This window comes from Haliaeetus leucocephalus, unplaced genomic scaffold (genome assembly GCF_000737465.1).
Source record: "Haliaeetus leucocephalus isolate CR32 unplaced genomic scaffold, Haliaeetus_leucocephalus-4.0 Scaffold184, whole genome shotgun sequence".
Lineage (NCBI taxonomy): Eukaryota > Metazoa > Chordata > Aves > Accipitriformes > Accipitridae > Haliaeetus > Haliaeetus leucocephalus.
The window spans coordinates 2,892,290-2,915,876 of NW_010972620.1; the positions used below are offsets into that span (position 1 = coordinate 2,892,290).

The 23,587-nt window shown below is 39.0% G+C and overlaps 1 protein-coding gene across 1 annotated transcript in view; it reads left to right on the forward strand.

The window, feature by feature from the left end:
* The first annotated feature begins 523 nt into the window (after window positions 1-523).
* KIAA1598 (KIAA1598 ortholog) overlaps window positions 524-23,587 on the forward strand; it is a 55,853-nt gene continuing 32,789 nt past the window's right edge. The window contains exons 1-7 of the mRNA XM_010564708.1: window positions 524-568; window positions 7,956-8,016; window positions 12,519-12,613; window positions 14,783-14,951; window positions 18,246-18,343; window positions 19,300-19,381; window positions 21,207-21,301. Of these exons, the coding sequence (XP_010563010.1) occupies window positions 12,527-12,613; window positions 14,783-14,951; window positions 18,246-18,343; window positions 19,300-19,381; window positions 21,207-21,301 (531 nt within the window). The 5' untranslated portion in view covers window positions 524-568; window positions 7,956-8,016; window positions 12,519-12,526. The remainder of the gene's footprint in view (window positions 569-7,955; window positions 8,017-12,518; window positions 12,614-14,782; window positions 14,952-18,245; window positions 18,344-19,299; window positions 19,382-21,206; window positions 21,302-23,587) is intronic.

Consider the following 23,587-nt stretch of genomic DNA (forward strand, 5'->3'; position numbering starts at 1 on the left):
TCTTCTGTGATCTTGGCTAAATCATACGATCTTTTCATGTCTCCACTGTGGAGTTCAAAGAAAAAAATCTCTCATAGGAGTCTTGTTGGAAGAAAATGTTAATAAATAAATAAATAAGGGTGCTCAGCTACTCTGGAGGTAACAGTATTGCATTAACCATGCTTTCTAGCATTGATCTGTAACCTGAGCCAGTGTGGGTTTAAAATGGTGACTGCAAGCCAGTACATTCACCTTGTAATTTTTGAACTCAATCAATAAGATTGTTTAACTCTCCATTGATCAAAAATTGATTGTTTTGGGAGCCACCAGCTTTTTCAGACACTTTCCAATTACTTGAATTCTAGAAGGATATCCAGTACATCCGTAGGCTATTAATGAAGTTTATGACCCATGTTATTTAAGAAGTCTGTGTAGATAGCCAGAAGAGCTTTAAAATGAATGAAATGGAGAACTAATTTGGGTAAAGGAAGTGTTGCAATATTAACTTTTTTCTTTTTTTTTTTTTTCTTGTATAGCTATTGGCGAATATGAAGAGCTTAGAGCAGAAAATAAGAAAACAAAAGAAGAGGTTTGTATCTGTTGATTACTTCTTTAATGCTAAAATGCTAAATATCAGAATACCTTATTGGCTATATCAGGTTGTTGTCTGCTGTTGTGAGTTCAGCTGATTACTTACAAGTAATAAGTATTAGTTGTACCTGTATGTATTAAGGAGCAATGAATGCAACTGCCAGAAGCTATTCTAGCTGTCCCACTCCAGAAAAGTTGCTATAAATATATATATATTTTTAAAATGATTGCTGCTGTAGCCAGCTTGCCTATGATTACAATGTGAGCATAGACCAACTCAAGTGTTCAGATATTCTTAGGAAAACTTGTTTCTTTTGGATCTAAGCCTTGTTTTATTACAACTTGATTTGTACAGTGGAACTTACTGAAAAGAAAATAGAGCAAATCCCCTCACCCAGCCCTTCTGAAAATTCAGAATGTAGGAATACGATTTCTGAAGGAATATGAAGTCCCCCCCGCCCCGAAAAAACCCAACCCAATTTTTAATAGGAGAGCAAGATGTGTTATCTCAACTTGCAGAATGGTACTGCAGCATAAAACAGAGTTGCAGCATATCACACATCCTTCTGTGAAATCTGTGTGCGTGTCCAACTTGAAAAGAAGCTTTGAATGTATGGGCTGAACTTCATACGTTACTGCAGGCTTCATTTTTTAATGTTCATAGATACTGGAGTAAGGAGTAATGACCGCTTTCAAGCTTGTTCATTGATGAAGTGTCTTTCTAGTAGTAAAATTAAGCACATTCGGTAAGGTATCCCTTCCCACCTAGGATTCTTGTTCATTCAACACACCTGCTTTCTGCAAGGAAGCCAATGGGAACAGAGAACTCTGAGAGAGATTTGATGGCAGTGTTGTGTTGCATAAATCCATGTCAATGTGCAAAAGGTTTTTAGCAGATATCTGCCAAAAGAAAGTGTGGCCACTAAAAGCCTCTTATCAGTTCTAGATAGTGAGGAAGGCAGAGGAGTCAATGCTACACTGTATTGTAAACAGAAAATTCTCCTTTCTCCATTATTAGTGAGCTGAAGATGCAAGAAACATGTTTGTTTTCAAACCCTGTTAGCTGCCAAGGCATGTAGGTTTAATTTAGCTTTTTGTGAAGTCATTTCTGAAGGGTCACTTTTAGTCCAGTTGTTACAAACGTTGTAATTCAAGGCTGTATTGGGAAGACCATGTCCTTAACTACTTTCTCATTATTAAAGAAAACTTGAAGCTTATCTTCACATTACACTTCAGCAATGATTATGTGTATTTTCACTGAGCTCAGCATATCGTGCTTCACTTGCTCCTACCCACTGACCTCCTTGTCTTTTTTACTGTGCTTGCTGCTGCATTCCCATTCTGCTGTCCTACACCAGAGCCTCAGATATACTGGGAAATCTGTCCTCTATTTTTGCTGTTTGGAAGACTGTGGCAGTTCATCTCCTAGTGTTCAGAAGAAAAGGAGAATGAAACTGAGCTAGACCAAGAGTCTGTCTAGCCCAGTATCCTGTCTCTGACAGCAAGAGAGAGGGAAGAGTGTGAGAGCACGTATAACACCTACAGAGAGTACTCTTCTAGTCTCCAAACCACTTGCAGCCTAGGGATGTCCTCAGCTGCATGTGATTTCAGTGTGTTCTGCCCTCCACAGCTCTCTTCCTTGTATTTGTAACCATTACCCCCAAGCCTGTGCTGATTGTTGGCTTCCATCACATGTGAGGAGTTCCACACCAGGACTGCCTACTGCAGGAAAAATGGGCTCCCCAGCTTCGCCCTGAACCCAAGTCCTGCTAGCTTTGGTGTTTCTTCAACAAAGCTTTCTTGGGGGGTGGTGAAGAGGCTTTTCCTGAGTTCCATTTTTATTTAGAAATTTTTTTTCTTCAAAGTCCAATGAAAAATTTTGTCACCAAAATTGAGATGAAATGAGATGCTCTGAGGTTGTTTCTTGCATTCTGCTCATCTTTCTTCCTTGCTTCTCTCTCTCACAAGGCTTTTTTCCTATAACTGCGTATCTCTAGCCACTCCTATGTGTTACTTCTGAAGGTTGGTATGATGTTTTTCAGAATACTTGCGTAACAACTGAAAATCCTCCAACCCTGAGCACATGGGGATTACATCCCCAGTCGGCAAATTAGTTAAGCACGTGCTCAGGGTTGGAGGATTTTCAGTTGTTACGCAAGTATTCTCCATCCGAGAACCTCCATCCTGCAAATTGGTGTGCTTGTGTAAGCGGTCCTGCTTAATTGTTTAAGTGCTTGGACTCAAGTGGTTAAGTGTGAGGCCCTAAGTGCATTTCTTCTACAAAAAAAGAATCTACTGATACAGAGTTCATGGTTATGTTTGCTTACAGTGCCAATACTGGAAGAAACTATTCCTCATGTTATTGCAGGGCTGGGTAATCCTGAAAGCTCGTTAGCATCTCTCTAACTTTGTTTCTTAGTTTATGCTTTGCAGGATCAAACCCTATACTGGAGGAAGTATATATAGCACAGGCTATCTCTGTCTGTGGGTCTGGGAAGTTGTGGGTGACTTCTGTTCCAGTTTCTGCCACTGTCTGTCAGTATGAGTGGAAGCAAATGGCTTCCTCTGTATCAATTGTGGTCACATAATTGCATCAAAAGGAGGAAGAGAAGAGAAAATTAATTTTTTTAGAAGACGACTTGCAGACTGTTTGTGGAAAGTAACCACACAGGACTTAGACAGCAGTCTGTATATATGTGCTTTTGATGCGCTTGGTGGAATTTTTTTCTAAGTCACCACTACACTTCTATGGCTCTGAAAGATGAGCTATGTCATGGAGAAATGATCCTAGTTTATATTAGAAACATGGAACTTGGTGGATAATGGGCAGCTAACTTAAGATGTAATTTTAAATTTTGAAAATTTATTCTCTTTGTTCTTTATTTTTTCTTAAGATTAGAAAGTAAGTTGACTTGTACGTAGGTTACTTTGTTCAAAGCACTGCTGCTTAAAAGGATGCTAATAACCATGAAAATTCAGGAGCAAAGTATAAGAACTTTGATCCACAGTGTCTGTTCCTCATTGCTTTGCTTAAACTGCCAATTTGGAGACCTCTGGTGGGGTCTCTGACAAAATTGGTGCAGGCATTTTTTTTTTTTGTTAGTATTTTTAAATACTTTCAAAATTTGGAGCAAAAATTACATTGGCAGACTACTTCTTTTAGGTCATCCTTTTAATTAAGTAGCCGACTAAACATGCATACCAGTCACTCAAAAATAGATAACTAACATTCAGCTGCACATAAATGTAGATAACTTAATATGCAGTTCTGACGTATTCAGAGTCAGATCATGAATAAATATTTGACTACTTGCTAATCAGACAGAAATGACTCTGAGCACTGGTTTTGACAGTGTTTTGTCATGCTGCCAGTAGGGGGGGAAAAAAAAAGGCAAGACAGCTTTCCAAAACAGTAGGTGTAATACTGGATCTCTGATACATCATTCATGGTGTTTGCTCTGTTAAAGCACATGTATAGAGTGGATTATATGTTTTGTCACCAAATGGGAACGGAGAAGGGATTCTGCCTTGATGACATGCTTATTCTTTTTGAAAGTAGAGTATAGCAAATGTCATAGGATACATTTGAGCACTGTACCAAACTCATAATTTTAGAACAAGCATTAAATCTGCATAAATTTCACAATCTGTATAAATGGGAAAGAATGTATCTTGTGTTGCTTAGATGGCTTAATTGACTATATGGCTACTACGTGAACTTCTTGCATCTTAATATCTGGACTGAACAATCTCCTTCTTGTTTTTGCCCTTTGAAGGCCTTTTACTGAAGTCAGTAGGAGCTTATGTGCAAAATAGTTGGCGAAGAAGCCTGTTAGAAGAGAATAGACAAGAAACCCAGGCCTCCCTGGAATTATTGGCAAAGAGTCATTAGGCTGGTGGGAGTGGGAGTGTGGAGACTGTGTATCCGTAGGCTTCCAGGTGGTTGTGTGCTTCGACTTCTCAACATGATGTTGTGGTGTCAAGTTCCCGTGATGGCATGGTACTATCCTGGTATTGTGCTAGCTCCAAGTACAGGCCAAGTTCGTGTACTGCTATTCACCTTGCTATATATGCAATATTTGGTTTGGACACGGATCTTTGACATGTACATGATTTACTTGTAAGTAGTCAGCATATCAATTCTTCGTGCTAGAAATGAAAGTATTGCCTCGTATCTTGTGTACCTCAAAGGCAAAAATCTGAAATTGAGTGGGATTGGCACAGCTCCTGAACTTGTTCCTGCAAAGATGAAGAATTGTAAGGAGTTATTCACAAAATTAATTTTGGAAACTGAACTGTTAATTTATTTATAAAAATACACATGCGATGGCTTTTTATTGCCAAGAAACTATTGTTGACTCCTATAGCTAGTTCAGGACTGGAATGGGAATATTGTGTATTACCTTTGTTTTTTTATTGGGATAATGGTGCTATAAATATTAGATTAAAAATGTAGTAAATAAAGTGGTATAAATGCTTATTTTCCTCTGCAGAGAAGCTGGAACTCTTAACAAAATAAAGTTAAAACCAGAAGATTGACCAATAATCCAGAAGTTCTTGACTTTTTTTTTATTTGAGGGTACTCTTGAGTATGGAGCTATCTCTTTAATACTGACAAGGGGAGCCTTAGTAAATACTGGAAAGCTGTTTCTCCTCAACAGTTGCATGCACTTGAATGTGAAAAGTGAACAGTAGATTTTATAGTAGTGTTATGCTATTTGCCTTTTAACATTTAGGATTAGTGATATTCTTGTCAATTAACAATTCTACTCTATATGCCTCAAACTGCTTTTTTGAAAAATGAGGTGGTTGTGAATTTTGAAGGCTTCTGTGCAGCTTTTTGAGAGCAGCTAAGACTTCTAAATTTTGATGTTTTTAAACTTTACTGGTTTAAAGGTAAGGTCAATTTATTTTAAGGGGTGACAATATTTTTTATTATGAAATTTAATTACTTTTATAGGAATATTTTGTTTGCATAACTTTCCAGTTTGAAACAGTATGAGTAGTTAAAGACAAACTCAACTTTTTCTAATTCTTAGCTAAATTGGATATAAACTAGTTTTTTTGGTAGGACTTGTAACAGCTCTACTTGCACGGGTCTGATTGCAAGACAAAAGACAAAGTGCTTTCCATTGATCGTTTCAGCAAGGGCAAATCTCCCGCTCTCCTTTTCTTCCTGCTCTTTCATTCTGAAGCACAGTAGCAGCGAAAGGAAAATATTCAGAAAGCTGCAACGGAGAGCAGGAATTGCTCTGCAGAGACCCAAACCTACAGACTCCAATTGTGTAGAGAAACATGTGGCTATCAGAATTGTCAGCTTGCCGTGGTCCAAATGGAGCTCTCCCTGCAAATAGCACTCAAGGTGAAGTGGAATAGGTCATTTAACTTCCCCTTTGGCTGCACAGGGAAAGAGTTATGTCTTACAGCTTGTTGAGGGAGGATTTCAAAAGGAGTTTTTCCTATCATTGGGACAGGGAGTATACCGCATCCTCTACATGAAGGTTTTCATCAGTAGGAAAGTGTCTTGTTGACTTCCACAGGCAACAGATCAGATCCTTAAAACGCTAATCTTCCTAGTTTTTAAACTGAGCATTAAAAGCGCTTGCTCACTTAATGTGCAGTGAGCTGAAAGCTTGCAGCCTGCAAAAAAATCCGTGGGTGAAGTATGCCAGTGTGGTTACAGTGTCTCTCTTGTAAAATACAAAGAGGCAGCAGCTCACACAGGTCCCCCTTTTGCAGAGGAGCTGTGCTCTGCAGGAGCAATCAGAAATACTCTCTTTCTGCATCTTTTACTGCCTTCTGTTCTTAGACTGCACTTCTGCCGGTAAGGTAAGGCAAATTTTTGCTGAGGAAACTGAGAGGGAGGGCAGCAAGCAGCAAGACACATGCACAGATTTCCCTTCCCCACCGCTCCTGCGCAAGATTCTCTAAACAGCTTCTTTGTTAACAGGGCCAGATGAAACGGTGAGTCCTCGATCGGTGCCGCTTGCTCAGCACGTCTTGCTCCTTCTGCAGCTCTGCCTTGTTTCACAGACCTTTACAGCAGCTGGTGGCTGACCTGTCCCCCTGCTCAGCCGCTGTCCCTTGCCTCATCACCCCAGTGCCATGACAAGAGAGATTGCTTGTTGAGTGCAGCTCCTTTTGCTCCCACAGATAGCTATCGGCAGCAGCTTCCAAAGCCTGCATGGAGGCTGCCCCTGAGGTGACATCAGTGGCATCCTCTCCTGGCCCAAGAGCAGAACCTTCTTTGGGTCCCATCCAATGTCCTCCAGAGCTGATAGAAGGGCTCTCTTGAATTTGGCTGCCTTTGAATCAGACTCTCCCCCTTCTTGTTACTTAACAGCAGGCTCCTTTTCCAGCTAACTCAAAGTGGGTCCTCATGTGGAAAAACTGAAAATGGAGCAAAATAATTTCAGGGTTTTTTTTCCCAGTTCTGTTCCAATGACCAGTATCCTTGTAATTGAAGTTACACGGTAAGGAGCTCAGTCACACAGATCTCTTCCAGAAGTTAACTCATGGTCTTAGGGTGATTTATTACTGTGAACATACACAGCTGCATGTGAGGAAGGATGTCTGGTATGCTGTGTGTGTAAGACACGTTGTGTGCCAGTCATAGTTCCCGCCGGGTCATGTGTTTTTCACAGTGTGGTTAATCACTGACTGTGTCTCTTGTGAAGTTTACTCATTTCTTTGAGTTCTTTTGTTTGCTTATAGAAGGCGTTTTCTTAGAGAAGTCTATTTAACGGCTGTTTTATTCTTTCTATTTGAAGAAACCTTTCCATCATAAGATCAGTGATTGCAGCCCTGTGTAGTATTAGCATTAGCCCCAGAATTAATAAAATTGGGGTGATGGGAAATCCTAAAAGTATGAAAATGAGTGTCCTCCCCTCTTCAAGGCTGTAGCTTTGCTCATGGTATTACGACACTGAACAGCATGTTGCTATTTATTGGCTTTGAGGTTTTCCTTGCACATGGTAGGTATAGAAATGCAGGCCTCTTTTCCAAGTCTATTTGTGTTAAAGAAACTAGACTTAAAGTGTATTCTTGACATGTAAAATACTGCTTTTACTGTTGTATGGAGCATGGATGACTTTATATCAGTTTTGGATAATACGGCTCTTCTACAACATTTTCAGAGCAGCTCTGAATTGGAACCTAAAATCAAGTACAACTTGCCAGTTTGGTTAGGAAATACTCTGGGTAATGAATTTTTTTGGCATAGTTTCCATCGATCTTACATGACTGAGAGCAAAAAGAAACGATGCTTTGGTAGGCTTCTGTATGTTATTTTGCTGGCAATTGATCTTTCATTTTGCATGTTGTGACTGACTGCTAATTAAATAACTGGGATCAGTGTTTCATTTCAATTTTCTCTTCTCCTACAGTGTGACAAAATCAAGCAAGAACGAGATGAGGCTGTCAAAAAACTGGAGGAGTTTCAGAAAAGTAAGCTGATAACGTTAGTGGGGTTTTTTTGGTACAGAGTTATGAACATCACTCTGCATACTCTACAGCAGTGTTAAGAATACTGAGATTTAGGTCCACTTGCTGTTTCTCCTTCAAAGCCTTGTTTTAAAGAGGTAATCTGGTGAGACTTTGACCATTGTCAGGCTAACTGCTGTCACAGCATTTATATGCTCTGACACAGGTAGCCATTCTTAATGGCTTAATTCAAATGTAGCACTCTCTCACGTGGATTCTGCAAGTGACTTTTGGAATGATATATGCTTGGATGAGTGGGATTTGACCCTATTGCTGAGATTGCTGCTAATAATAATAGTAATGGTAATTTTTTTATGAAGAAGGAGTAAAATTACTTTAAGCACAGACACACCAATAAAGGTTTTTAGGATGAACTGCTGTCTCTTGATAATTTTTAGAGCAAGTTATGTCTTGCCTGGGCTGTGAGAATGTCAATATTCAGTTTTACACTTTTATGGTAATGGTTCTATTGAAACTGTATGGTGTCTGGAAGCAACAAAGCACATCTAATGGGAGTGGAAGTATCCTAGTGGAATAGCTCTTTAGAAGCGACAATTACAATAGGATTGTGGTCTGTTATGTCTGGTTTGTGCCAGTACGGTGAACTGCACGGCGAAGCATCAGAAATGTGGATGAAGTTAATGCAGGAGAAGGAAATCACATGGTCTATACTTTTGTGTGACTGTGTTAATAGAGGAATTTGCTCACTTCTATTTTATAATTGTTCATATGATACAATTATGGAAAATAATCTAAAATCAACAGGAATCATCTACTGCCTTAAATGATGTTAGATAACTGTTGTGTGAGGCAAGAATGTTTTCCAAGAAGTCTAATTCCTCTCGAAAAAACTGCAGCCTGTTTTGTTTTTGTTATGATATAAGGAATACCAGAGTGTGGCAGAAAATGTCAAGTAGTTAAGACTTAAAATTTGAAGTAATATTTGATGTTGTAAAATTTTATAGGTTTCTTTTATCTTCCTTTCACATTTTTAAAGGACATACCTTGTAAACATAGTGATAAAATGCCAGGAATATTAGGATTTTAAGGCAATAATAGAGCCCATTATTTAAACGACAATATAAAAGGCAATTATATTGATGAAGAGCTACATTGGCTTTGTGTCTGTGAATAAACTTGGCCTGTACTCAGCTTCTATTTGTTCTCCTGGCATAAACACATATTGTGTGTGATTCCAGTTTAATGGGGCCCCGTTTGTATGCCAAGCAGCTGCATTTTAGGCCCTATTGCGTGATTTCATAGCTCTCTGAAAATTGGTTCTATTGAGCACAAGAGATAGAAGGTGGTGGTGGGGGGGAAAGCTTCAACACACAATCATTCCTTTTCAATTGGAGCCAGCAAGGTTGATGACAACATGACCATTGTGTTATAATGATAAGACCACTAAGGATCTGTACCTCTCATCAAGGCTTTCACACAACAGCAGATACAATTTAATTCACTGCTCTGTCAGCAGTGCTGATACCATTATGCCGTCTGTCTCCACAGTTATAATCACTGTCCTCCGAGAAATGCAGTTGAAATGATCTTGAGCAGTCAAAGAAACTCTCAATTAAGGCTGCCACTTCCAATGTGTCAGATTGTGTCTTATGCACTTGGTACAATTTTCACTTCCAATCCTGTTTATTTACAATGTCTACCAGTAATTACGCTTAACATGTCATTTAGTGAGGGTGCCCCTGCCAAGGAGATTGTTGGGTGCTGCAGTACCATTGAGTGGGAGTTTCTCGCAGTCAATGCCATCAGCGGCTTTTAGTCCCTGATGGGATGCAGTAGTAATGTTGATAATGCAAGTATCGTGCTCATCAAGTCATAATTAGATGCCACTCAAATGTGCCACTTGTAATAACAGTGTTGATTCATGTTTTCTCGGTGACTGCAACTACTAATTAGTTAAGTGGTTTTTGGTTGGCCTGCATTTGCTGCGGATTATTATTACCCCTGAAAAAAACTGTCAAGGTTAGAGATGTTTCAGGCCACTTAGTGCTGCTTTATGAATTTTAATATTGACATAATAAGAACTTTGGACAGACTTAGGAAATAATATAAATTTTGTATTTAATTTGGAAAGATTTTTTTCCCCTGAGTTAATCATAATTGCAGGTTAATTAAGTTTAAATGAACCAAGAGTAATCCCTAGTTCTGCCATGTGAGCCCAACCCTTGTTTCCTAACTTTAGCCTTGCTTGAGGCTATTAGAATCCTGTCTGTAAAATGGGAGCAGCTCCGTATCTCCACTGTTCCCTCATCCTGCCCAAAGCATTTCATTACTCCAAATTCCCAGAGCTAGGTAGAATAAAAACAGAAGAGATATGGACATGTACTACCTGAGGCTTTTCCTCTCTCAAATTAAATGTAGCAGGTACAGCACACTTAGAGCAGATAATTTCTCCAAAGCTAGAAAAAATGGAAATAAAAAGACAACCAAAGAAAGAGGTGTGGTTGCTCTGCTGTTAGAAGACTTCACGTGAATATAGTTTCCCAATATTCTGCCCTGCTCTTTTTTTTTTGGCTGCTCATATTTTGTAGAACTTGATTCTTGCATGCAGCTACTGATTTGACAGCAAACTCCAATGTATTGCTGGTTTCCTATGCTGTCAATGAAAATGTTAGTTAATATTAACTAAGTATCAATAAAGCTGCATAAATAACACTTGTTAACAGCCTGCTTTTTCCTATTCTAAAGTCCTGTTTTGTAGTCATTAAGATGACCTCTGGATATCAAAGAGAAATTAAGAATATCTCCTCAGTTTTTAGGCAAAAGTCTTGGAAGAGGGCAGGCAGGATCTTCTACCCAGTGGTATGAAATCACTAGTTTTTAAAGCCTATCTTCATGAAAATGAAAGGACATACTAGAAAAAGTCCTCCATATTTACATGATATTCTGCCGGCCTTGTTCCTACTCCAAAGTATTGTTCAGCTGTGAACAGTCCTTTCTGCACATTGAAAATCTGACATCGGGCTGAAGAGGAATCTGCGCCATGAAATGACTTGCAGAATTAGGGTCCAGTCTGCTCCTTAGGATGGATAAGGGTGCCAGGAGGAGTTGCATTGATGAGCAAGGTGCTAGCCTGAGAAATGGGAAACTATTGTTGCGTTTTCTGCTTTGCTCCAGATTCCCTGTGCGACTTGAAGCTTGCCACTAGAAGACGACTTCCAACACTAGTAAAGTAGCTATGTACTGCTGGAAGTTGAGGGGAATTGCAAACCAAAACCTATCTGTGCTTTTATATTTCCTCTAACTCACATTGGTATTCTATGTTGCAATATAAGATTTGTTCCATAACTTTTTGGTCACTCTAAGAATATTGTGTATCTTTGACATAGTGATGTGTACCCACTGCTGTAATAGGGATCCTGTAAGTGCAAAGGACAGATGTGTCTCTTGCTCTTTCAGCTGTGACATCAAATGTACTAGCATAGCCATGTATTTCAGATGCAGTCAGCTTGCTGTCGGCCCTGGTCTCACGGAAGATTGTGTGTGGCATGCTGGTGTCTGAATCTTTGCTGTGGACTGTGAAGGTTAGGTTGTGAGACCATGGTGCTTATTTTAGGGCATGCTCAAGCACAGAGAGACTTCAAATAAGAACGAGTTCAGACACTACAGCCACATAGTAATACAGAACTTGGGTTGTTCAGCTGAGGCTGTCAAAAATCGGTCAGTGCACGCAATGTTGAGTTTCCATCAGGATTGCATCCATCAGGGTGTAGCCCAGCTGCTGCAGGAAGCTTTGAAGCTGATGGGGCAGAAAGAGATGAAGGAACTGTGCTGTAGTAATGATTCGACTTCATTGGAGCACGTGCTGTAGGAGGCACTGTGAATATGGAGGCTTCAGTCACTTAACCCCTTTCTCCATTTCCTAGTAAACTTGCCCCAGGCCTGGGCTATATGTCCATCCTGCAGCTCTTCTTGTACAGTGTGTTTAGCAAGTGTGATGATACTTAGAATACTATATAAACCCAAAGACTGGAAGGTGAAAGTAATCTTTGTAACACACCTGAGTTAATCCTGCTGTTTAAAAATATCGAGGTTCCAATCTTCTGAAAATGGCATCTATACCAAATTTTCAAGAGGATTATGATGGCAATCTTAAGGGACAATCTAATGGTCTCACTCTGATTCCTCAAGTGTTAATGAAATAAAGATGATGAATGACGATGGTCAGGGAGGCTCCTGCTGGCCTTCTACTTCCATAAGTTTATGCTCAGTTCTCCAGTTCCCCCTCTAATGCTGTAGACATGGCTTGAAGGAGTTGCTTAAGGCAATGAACCAAATATTCAATGTTCAAAAGAGTTCCTATCCGTGGAGATTATCTAAGTATGTACTTCCCTGTATTTGAAATGCTTACATAGAAAGTTAACAGAAAAAGATGTAGTATTTCTGATTGTAGGATGCATGTGTCAGATGCAGGAAAATACTGACTAATTTTTAAACTCTTCCCCTAGTTTCTCACATGGTTATTGAGGAAGTGAACTGTATTCAGAACCATCTTGAAATTGAGAAGACGTGCCGTGAAAGTGCTGAGGCTTTGGCTTCTAAGGTGAGAAGAATTATGGTGATTCTGTTTCAACCAATTTCTTTTTTCTTTTTCTTTTTTTTTTAACTTGAGATTATATGCATGTCCCATATGTGTTTTCATATAATCTTGTGGATCTGTGAAATTGTTTTGAAGTGGCAAAAACTGTAAGCCATATGCAAGATGCAAAATACAATTCCTGCATTTAAAGAAAAAAAAAAATTTTTAATTTAGTTTCTATTTTGGAACAGTAAGTCATGGACCAGCATCTTGATATCTAGGGTTTTTTATGCATTTAGGTTAAATGGAAAACAAATTTTAGAACTGTCCTGTGTGAGATATAAAACAATAATGAGCATTTCAGTGTCTAAATCAAATGGAAAAAGTCAACCACTGCATTACATTTCAGGTGATTGTTTATGAAAGCAAAGCGAGGGCAGGGGAAAGGTGACCTCCACTGCTCTGTTGATTGCGTCTAGTCTGATGAATTTAGCAAGTGTGTAATTTTCTATATTCCATCTCATCAGAAGTGCATTATTATTAAAGAATGTTTTTATCTCTCTTATATATTTTTGGTTGTGTAAAATGCATCTGAGCCACTTCATCAGAAAATGGATTACAGCAATTTTGAACCAAATTTCATTAGCAATGCTGACGGCCTTTCCCCCCCCCGCCCCCCCATCCCCTGCCCAAAGTACATCCTTAGACATGGTAAAAATCACACCAGCAAGAAATCACTTTAATTTAGATGCATTAGCAATGTACTTTCTGGAGGTATTTACTTAATTGTTTGCATAATGACACTATATTAGAATTCATAAGATAGACAATCAGCATATAAGTAAGAAAATGAACGTATTTATGCAACTTTTCTTCTTCTCTGCACTTTTCCTGTAACGCACGTACAGGGGCAGTCCAAAGACTAGCTTTACCCCGTGGGGCTGCTTTGCCAAAGCTGCTTTGTTTGTTGCTGTGAGCTGACTAAACCCTGTAAGATTCCTCACACCACCCTTCCCACTTGCTCAGTTTCATTCTTTGGGAATGAGATGAGGAAGTTCTCTAGTAAATCTCCTGTAGTTGGGGGCTGAGGAAAAGGGGGATCAAAGATGATTGCTCAGGTAAAAATTCAGGGTCAGCCTAACTGTACAGTATATGTTCTATTTGAAAGTAAATATCAGACTTCTGAAGTGCATGTTGACTTCGACATGTTGTACACCATTAGTAGAAAATCAAGTCTCATTCTTAGACCTGAATACAAGGAATGCTTGGCTGGTGGGTGGGCAGTGGCCCCAACATACGCCTGAACACCCTTGAGACTGTGCTAAGCTTGCTGAGAGCTGCTGGCATGGGGTGTCTAGATGCAAGACAGTGAAAGAAATGGTGAGAGTGAAACATTTGCAGCAATCCCTGTTGTGCAATTTTTCCTGGCACCTTGATCAAAATGGAGATGCCTTACAGAACCTCTTCTGTATCATCCACCAACCAGTCATGTGTTTAAGCATCCAACCCAGAGTGGTTTCTGATTTGTGGTTTGACCCATAAAGAGTTGGTTTATGATATGGCTTTCATCTTACATACATTGACTTTACAGTAATAATTTCTGAGAATTTAAAATAATTCAAAAAAGTTTTGAGGTAATTCTGTCATGACTGGGAGTATAGTAGTTGTGGTGTTTGTAGTTTATAAGCTAAATAGGGGCATAGGAGGAGGTAAGAGTTTTTAATTGACTAATTGATATAGCTGGCAAAATCAGATGAGCTTTCAGGAACACAAGCCCTTCTTCAGGTCATTCAGTTAGGGCTCCTGTTGATGCTGGTACATGCTAAAGGGTAAGGAGCTGAAGCAGCTATCACAAAGAATGTGTAGCATTAAGTAAGCTTGATAGTTGATTTGGTTTGATTTGAACCTACACAGGGTATTTATTAATCAGAAGTACCAGAGAGGAAAGAAAGGCATGGATGAAGGATCATGTTGAATTCAAGCCTCCTCAGAGGAGAAAGTGGGCAAGCTTCCCATCTTCAGACCATTTTAATATTGAATGGAGCATTTAATCTAATGTTACTTTTTCTTCTTTGTTTGATAGATCTTTTAATGATAAGGGAGAAAAAAAAAACAGTTGACTTTTTTTTTCTTGTACAGCAGCTTAAAGACAGACTAACTAGCTTCTTACTGTTTGTGCTTCTCAATTTTCAGCTGAACAAAGAAAATAAGACCTTGAAAAGAATTAGTATGCTTTATATGGCAAAACTGGGCCCAGAAATTATCACTGAAGAGATTAACATTGATGAGGACGATTCATCCACGGATACAGAAGCTAACTCTGGATCATGCAATTCTGTGCATTGTCAGCAGCAAATAAAAGGTGAGCGTTGTTGCTGAGCCTACACTACCATACAAGGCAAAAGTTCTCTAAAGAATGGCTGTAGTGGTTTGGACCAGAGATCTGACTGGCTCTGAGTCATGCTTCTGAGAGTGGTCATCAAAGGATTTCCAGGAAATACCGTAAGAACATGGTAGGCTTGTAGTGATACTGTGTAAGGTATACGGTGCATATACAGCCTGCAAAGTAAGTTACAATGCAATAAAAAAATGGGATCTACACAGCTAAGAGAGTTCAACGTTACTGAGTTGGTAAAAGAAATATTTCCTCAGATCCTTAACAAAGTAAAAATTAAGCAGAAGGACAAGGTCACCTTGCAATGCAAGGTCAACTGCATTGTTACTATTTCAAAGCTTGTAAGACAGGACTCTCCATTTCTATTTCCATTGTGTACCTTTGTATGCACTAACTTCATTCATATTCCAGAGCTATTACCAAACAAGCAAAGGGACCAGGTAAAACAGCAAGGCTTGGGAACATGGAAATACATTGATAAAAGAAATCTGTGCTTTATTAAGAAATTTCTAGTTCCCTTTTGAAAGGCAATTCATATTTCTATAATCCAAAATCTGCCTTCCTTTCTCATCTAACTCTGTGATGAAGTAATTGTGATGCTGTATATTGTTATATCATAGTATCCCAAAAAGGGGAATGCCCACGTTCTGCATTTGGTGACAGAGAAAGAAATTAAGTGGTTCACTTTTTTAAAAAAAAGCTTTCTTTTTTTTTTTTTTTCTGATAATAAGTTACAATAGCAAATAATGTCTAAGTACAGCTGTCCTGAACTTTCAGCCTGACCTTGTTAATTGTTTTCTGTTTGAATGCAGCAGCCTCAATGAAGTGGTACAAAGTATCACTGAGAAAAAAGAATGACTGTTTTAAAAATGCTTAAAAATATCGCCAACCCACGAAAAGAACCCACCAAAGAAATCAGATGTCACAGTACCCTTCTATAATAAGCAGTTTTCCATCCTATAAATGTAGTAAAAGGGGCAGAGAACAGTATGATCCACACCATGCAACCCATCTGAATCGGAAATAAGACTGGAGTTCCTCCTATCTTTTATTGGAGAAAGATGTCAAGGATACATTTAAAGACAGCAAAGTCTCTGGCTGCAGATCAGAGAACGTGGTTAGGAGGAGGGTAGCAGGGTCAAATAGATAATTCAAGAAAGATTCTGAAGTATATGCTTTCTGTCTTGCTGATGAATTCACTGAAGAACAAAATGTGGCATGTTGTGGAGGATTTAGAACTTCTGGCTTCTGCTCCTCTCTCTGGCCTTATTATTAAATCTTAATGACCTTACTTTTAACAAGTGCTGCATATTTTAAAAGCATTGGCATCCCATTTGCTAGAGGAAGATATTTCATCCCTGTGCCTGGAGAGAAGCGTTTGTGTGTATGGTAGCAGAGTGATCTGACAACATGCACCAAAAGGCAGTGTTAGGGCTGTGTCCCTAGCCTAAGCCAAGCTACATGGCATTTTTCTTCAGGGAAAAATCTGAAGTTACGTCTTGGATTACCTGCTAAGTGAAAGACCTTATGCAATGAAAGATGTGTTTTCAAGACTCCCCTCAATGCTTTGTGGTGTTGCCCAAGGTGAAATCTGGTTTACGTATGTTTATTATTCTAAGCAGTTGTGTTTTCTGTTGGGAATCTTGGAAGTCTTTTAGCCTTCTCACCATTCAGTAAAATATTGGATGTTTCTTGGAATGATTCCTTTCTTCCCACCACTTTTCTGTAAGGGTATACAAATAAGGTAGTACAGTCTGAGGCTCTTTGATTAAAACCCTTTCATTTATTAAAGGGTTAAAATTGTGTCCCTCACATATCTGCCTCTATTTTTGCTATCTCATACATTAGGGAAAGGTGATAATAAAGCTGTTGTTCCTAATGGAAGTGTAGAGTGGTCTCAGAGTAGTACCTGAAATTCATTTATAGGTTTTGGATTTTGTTTTTCTTTTTAGGTGACCTTTCGGATATAACAAGTGAAAACTCAGCTGTGTGGGTCAAACAGTTTAGTGCATACCCTGTGTCTGAAAAGAAACATTTTTTGTACATATTTATAAAGATTTAGTTATATGGATATGCTTTCTTCCTTGTATGAGATTGATATATTTATTGTAAGACCTCACTTAGTCCAGTTACCATAAATGTCAGTGAGACATTTTTTCCCATTAACTTCACTGGAAAGCACAAATCCATAAAACAGATGATTTGGTACAAGAATCTTCTGGGAAAGCGAGTCTTTTCGTTTACTTGAGAATGTGTGTGCCTTTAATTTGGAGGAAAATAAAACTGAGGCTCCTGAATGGGAGGGAGGGGCTGGGGTAGAATCAACATTGCTAAGAGGTGAGACCAAAAAGAATGACATCCAGCATGTCATCATCATCTGCAATTGATTAGCAACAATTTTCTCAACTTGTTGCTGGTATTCAACGAACAGCAGTGCTATGAAATACTGGAAGCAGGTGGGGAATGAGAGCACTTACTGGAAGCTAATATATATCAATAAATTTGTATTTTTGTGGTGTTTTTATGTTACCCTAAACCTTGATACATTATGTATGCAAACTGATCTCACGTTAAGAAGTGATTATAATCAAATGTTTTATTCCATTGTGAATTTAATTTATTTTATATTTTGATAATTAAGGAACAAAAATTCTGAGGGGAAAATTACAAGTATTAGCTCTTCCATCAGTAAAGGTTATATTCTGACTCTGTTCACATAATGTTACAAAGACTATAAATTGGCAGCTGTTCAGGACAATTTCTTCAGTGAAAACCTCCCAAGTATTAACTGCCTGTTGTTTTGTTTATTTCCCTTGTGACGAGAACTCATGATCCAAAAAGAATTGAAGTGCATTAATTTGTTTTAAAGGACACCTATTAAAAATTGCTTTCTGCTACCTCTGTACCAGAGTCTCTGTGATGTGACAGTCTCCTGAGTAGGACTGAGGACACTCTGTGGTGGCAGGATTGGCCCCATTATGGCAGGAAATGAATCATTCAGAATGCAAATAAAGACGGCAGTACTGAGCAAGGCAGCTTACCTCAATAGAGTAAATCTATAACGGTGGCCTAGTTATAGATCTGTTACTTGACACTTACGCAAAGTTCCTAAATTATTGAGGATGCACCTTGAATACAACTGGTGCTTTGTATGCAGGCAAGGTGCTTCATACTCCATTGTAATTGGATTGCTATTACATTTCCTTTGTTGTTTTCTTCCAAGAATAAAATATATTTTTCATTTCCTTCCTCAAACTGTAGAGCTGCGAGATCAAATCATATCTGTTCATGAGGAAAAGAAGACCTTAGCCATTGAACTGGAAAACCTGAGGTGCAAACTTGTAGAAGTAATTGAAGAAGTATGTATTGTACCATGGAAGGCGAGACCATGTTAGCGTGTAGTCTGTACTTTTTGTATCTAATTTTGCTAAAAATGCTCAGTTGTGAAGTTAATTGAATACCATCTAATCGCGGCCTTCCCATATGATGGACCACTTAGGGCATATGCCTAGAAGGGGCCTTCTGTGTCAGAGTCTGGTCTGTTGCTATTGCTGGCACATGACTTTTCATGATCTGTTCTAATGCCCATATTATAACTCTCATCTCCCCTTCCTGACAGCCCCTCACCCATCACAGCCTGAGGGGATTTTTGGATTTCCTTAAACCTGTAGATGTGCAAGAAACACTTTTGGAGAATGTCCAGTTTAATCACTGGTGCTACTTCATTGAGCGTATCCTTGAGTTTAGCCATTGGCAGTGCCCTGTCATGGTAATTAGACCAGCAAATTGGCTTTTTGAGCCAGCAGAGTTTCATTCCTGCTTGAAAACTGGATAAGCCATGTACTGATGCAAATCAGGACTTAGTGGCTCTTCCTGTCTATGCAACACTTGCATTCAGAAAGACACAGCTCACCGCTCTTGGACAATAAACAGAGCCCAGGAAAAAAACCCAAACCAGCAGCCTGGCTGTATCAAACCGCAAACAGTCAAGGGCAAGCTAGTAACTTTTCAACAAGGTGCTATGGCGCCTCATCCTGAAAGGTTCCAAAAATGTTATATTTGCAGCTGTGACTGGTACATGCCATGTGACTGGGCCATGGGAGGTTTAGTTCATAACCCTCTTATGACATCTGTTATGAGGTCTGTAAGTTGGGGTAAAAATGCTTTCCATCACACTGGAAGCCCTAACATCAAGCCAAACCTAAGAAACAGAATTACTGAAAGCAAAATATTGCTTACATTACGTATGTGCTATATACCTTATGCCACTAACTGAAATAGTCTTATTTTTTATTTGTTCTTTGTACTTTTCTAGGTGAATAAAGTGAAAGAAGAAAAGGCTGTTTTGACAACAGAAGTTAATAAGCAGCAAAAACTGTTGGAGAAATGTAACAGAGGTGTGTGGTCTAAGCAGGTTCTGTAACAGTTTGCTACATCCTTTGCAGAAGCTTCAGAGCTTTTATGTTGTAGTACAGAGTAGGTTAAAGAACAGTGACTGTGGTCCAGATCTGACGGTAGGCGTTATTGCTGCAGGCACTGCATAAACACATGGATTATTCTAGACTGTCTGTACTCCAGGAAAATGTGACAGGGTAAATAGCAAGTTATATATGAGAACAGGAAAGTTTTTTGCTCTGTGACACAAGCAGCAAACTAGGGCAGGAAGGCAGTCCTTCACAGAGATGGAGTTTGAGCCTTAATCTCCTGTTTTCCTAAACTGTTACATCAGCCTTCCTTTCAGTTGGACATTTCAGAATGTCCACAGCTAATAATTTTGAGTATCTGAAGACCTGGGAGCAACTCGTTGTATGTTCAGAGGGGGATGAGGAAAAGGCAAGCGCGTTGCATTTTAGTGAAGTGGAGGACAGCGGGTCTGGGCAAGATATAGTAGGGCATATCCTGTAAGCTTCCATCAAATGTTCATCTCTTACCTCTTCCATGTGTCCGCATTGCGTAAGCCTATGACAGGCAGTACTTGAAGACTCGTAAAACACCAAACTTCAGATAGGTTGATTAGACAGATCAGCCTGAAGAAGCTTTTGATGGGATAGTGTGGCAGATGAAAAGTTTCTGAAATGTTTTCTTTTTTCTAAGCATGATCAAAAGAACAATCCCTTGTTTCACATTTGCCTGTTTTCTAGGAATTAGGAGTTATACAGGCTAGGTCCTAATGTACTGGCAACATAAAACAAGATTTTTTTGGATGCTTGAAATGAGCTACCAAAGTATCTGTTCAATACCTACTGTATTCCATGTCTATGTGGCACTGTCTTGGAGCTGTGTAACCAATACATTTCAGTCAGCGTTGGTGAATTTATCTTAAATCTTTCTAAGTGTGTGGGTTGTCTGTTGGGGTTTTTTGCATGGTTTGGTTTTTTTTTTTTTTAAGCTAACATCATTTTGAGAGTCAGGTGGGCTGGGGTGTGTATCCCACTGTCTAAAATACCACTTACTGTATGTAGCTTTAAAAACTGTTACACTCATCTCCAAAAAAGCAAGGAACTTGTTAGTGTTAGAAATCCAATGTCATCACCCTGCAAACTAGTCTTCAGCCAGTAAGAGCTAAAGCTTACCAAGATAATGTAAGTGGTCAGTGAGACATGTTAAGAATAAATGATGCTTGAGTACTAACAAATGATCCTTGCTGTCCTGGACTGAGGACTGTTTAGAATGGTTTGGGGGAGCGTGCGCCATGGTTAGCTTTAGCCACCCGTATGAGCCTCACTTTTGTAAGCACAGTTTAAATACAGGCAACATAAAATTGCACTGCTTGCTTCTTGAGACTCCTTTAAATCTCTATTGTAAGGGGACACATCAAGCCTCACTCCAACCAGGAAGGCAAATACAGGTGCCTCCAAAATAACATAATAATCTTTGGTAGATTCAGCAAGGCTCTTTTGAGTCTTTGGTCGCTTCCACCCAAAGATGCAAAATACGATCTGTGCTACGTGATGGCTGTTACTGGAGATCTTGAGTCTGGATGGGAGGAGTATTACTCTATTCAGAAGGTCAGTAATTGTGCATATATATGGTGAGGTTTAGAGCAAACAGGACAAATATTGCAAAGCAGACTGTATACGGAAATGTAAAACTACGTTACACCTTCATTTAAGGATTCATGGTACTAGGGAGTAACAGCTTACCTGGGTAAATCAAGCAGTAAGTACTTTCTTCTTATTTTGATTAATTCCACTTCTGATCTTGTTTTATTCTTATAAACAGTGTCTGTGCTGGCAGTAGAGGAATATGAAGAGCTTCACGTAAACTTTGAACTGGAAAAGAACCTGCGGAAGAAAGCAGAGTCGTTTGCACAAGAGGTGAGTAGTCAAGAAAAAGAGATCTTATAAAATGAAGACATTGTAACTGGGCAAAACCCTGCCAGCTTAGATGACTTGATTTCAATTCCCAGCTCTCGTACAAAAGATGACTTTGAATGTCCACGTACTACTTAACTAACATCTGTACTTCATCCGTAAAATGGGTTTACTGTTTCAACAGCATTTATAAAGCACTTCAGAATTATCCATGCAGTCTTACCTCTTTCCCCTTTTAAAGTGAGGCTTTAAATTGATAATGGGCTTAGTCAGCCACAACATTTCAACGTGGTATATGTAGGGGTTGGATCTGGGAAGGATTAGCTGTCTTTCTAGTGATATAATTTGAAGCACTGTGTTTTTCCTGAAAAATATGTGAATTCACAAAAAAAGCGTTGCAAAATACAGTATTAGTTGAGTTTGTGCAAGTTTGGCTGCTATTAACATATGCCTTTTGAATAACCTGTTGCAGGGAGCATTCCAGCTGAAAAAAATTGTTTCCGTGTTTTAGAAAAGGTATAAATGCCCAAAGAGGAAAATGAGTTACTGGGCAGTATTATAGAATGGCTGGTGGTTGCTCTGATGGCTTGTGACTGGCAATGTTTGCCTTAGAAAATGCTGACAAACTCTTTCATTTTCTTGATAGACTGAAGCCCTATAAAATCATGAGTTTGTTTTCTGGGGGTTTTTCTTTTTGTTTTTGTTTTTGTTTTTTCTCGTGTGCTTTTTCTATTTGCAGTCTGGATTTTGAGAGCTCTGCACTTGAGTTATATTTTCGAGCTTTTCTATCCCAAGCTATGCATCAACATTTTCTTTAATAAATGCTGGCCTTCCTAAGTAATAATTTTTCAGGGAGTTCAGGTTTTAAAGAAAGCCATTATGTATCAAAATTACATGAGTCATCAGTACTGAAATATTGTAAATAAGGGAAACATCTAACATTTGATATGAAGTAGATTTTAGATTTTGAAACCATGGCTGCCAGGAAGCAGGTATTTAGCCTTCAGGAAGTCAGCTTTGTTTGAGCAGAGAGCTCTTTTGCTTTTTGTCTTTGCTGCTGCTGTTTTTCTCTCAAAAAAAATTTAAAAATGTATTTGATAGTTCCGCTACAGCTAACTGCATTCAGTCAGCGATTGTAAGGCATGCATACATTTTGAAGCCGTACAGAAAACAGTGAATAGATTTACTGTGTTCTGTTAATCTTGTGGTTTTTGCTGGGTATTTTGAGTGTTTTGGATATGAACAGAATCATATAGCAAGATTTTAAACAAACACATTTTGGGGGATTTGAGATGAACTGTTAAGTAAATTTGGAAATCTGGAAGATGGGATGAGGAAGTCAACCCTGATGTTGCTTGTACTCACTGTCTCGTGCCTTAGAGCTCTCTCTCTCTGTGCTTTGTACAAACATTGGAGAACTTCAGGGCACCTGGGCCAAGGGTGCTGGCTCTCTTTCTCCTTATTCCACCTTTTGCCACTCTTCCCATTTCTTTCCTTTGCAAGGTCACTCCGTTGACCCTTTGGGAAACCCACTGAAGGAGCTAACTTGGCAGAAACCTAATAATTTCTAGGTACAGATCAATTTCTCTTTCTGTTAATAGGAAAATTTGCATTTGAGTAACAGGCTTGGGTGCTCACCCTAGAGGAGAAAGGTATTTGCAAATTCACGTGTATTAAGCTTTGGCAGATTCTCTTTCATTCATATAGGTGTATGGTATAACCTAGCTTTAGAAAAACTACTGCTTATCAATTCCACTACTGAAGTGTCAATCATTCAATGAGTCAACTTGTAATTGAAGTAAATTTAAATTTATGTAACTGGTATGTATACATATACCTGCAGTCTCCTGCCTATTGTCAGTATTTCTGCCACATGTTGAAAATGTAACAGGCAAAGCTAAAGCAGCTGACACATTTTCCCCTCAAGGGAATAAGAAATGATAGAAATGAAAATTATTTACTAATTATTAAAATGCCCTGTTAACTCCCAAATTTTCAGTACAGAGATGGACTTTTCAGGATGCTTTTAGAGTCAAGAGATGTGGGAGAGAAATCACTCAAGAGGATTGATTTCAGAAATCAAAGAGGCTGTACATGCAGCCTCCTCCAAACCCCACTTTTACAGAGCTTTGTGGGACGAAGCCCAAATTCCTCTGCTGAGCAGAACTGGATACCTCCCTTTGCCACGGCTTCAGTGCCATTGGGCCATTCACATTTTGATCAAAGGCTCACTGTGGTTTTTCAGAAATAAAAATGAGATCTGCAAATTCCATTCAAATTTATTAAAGA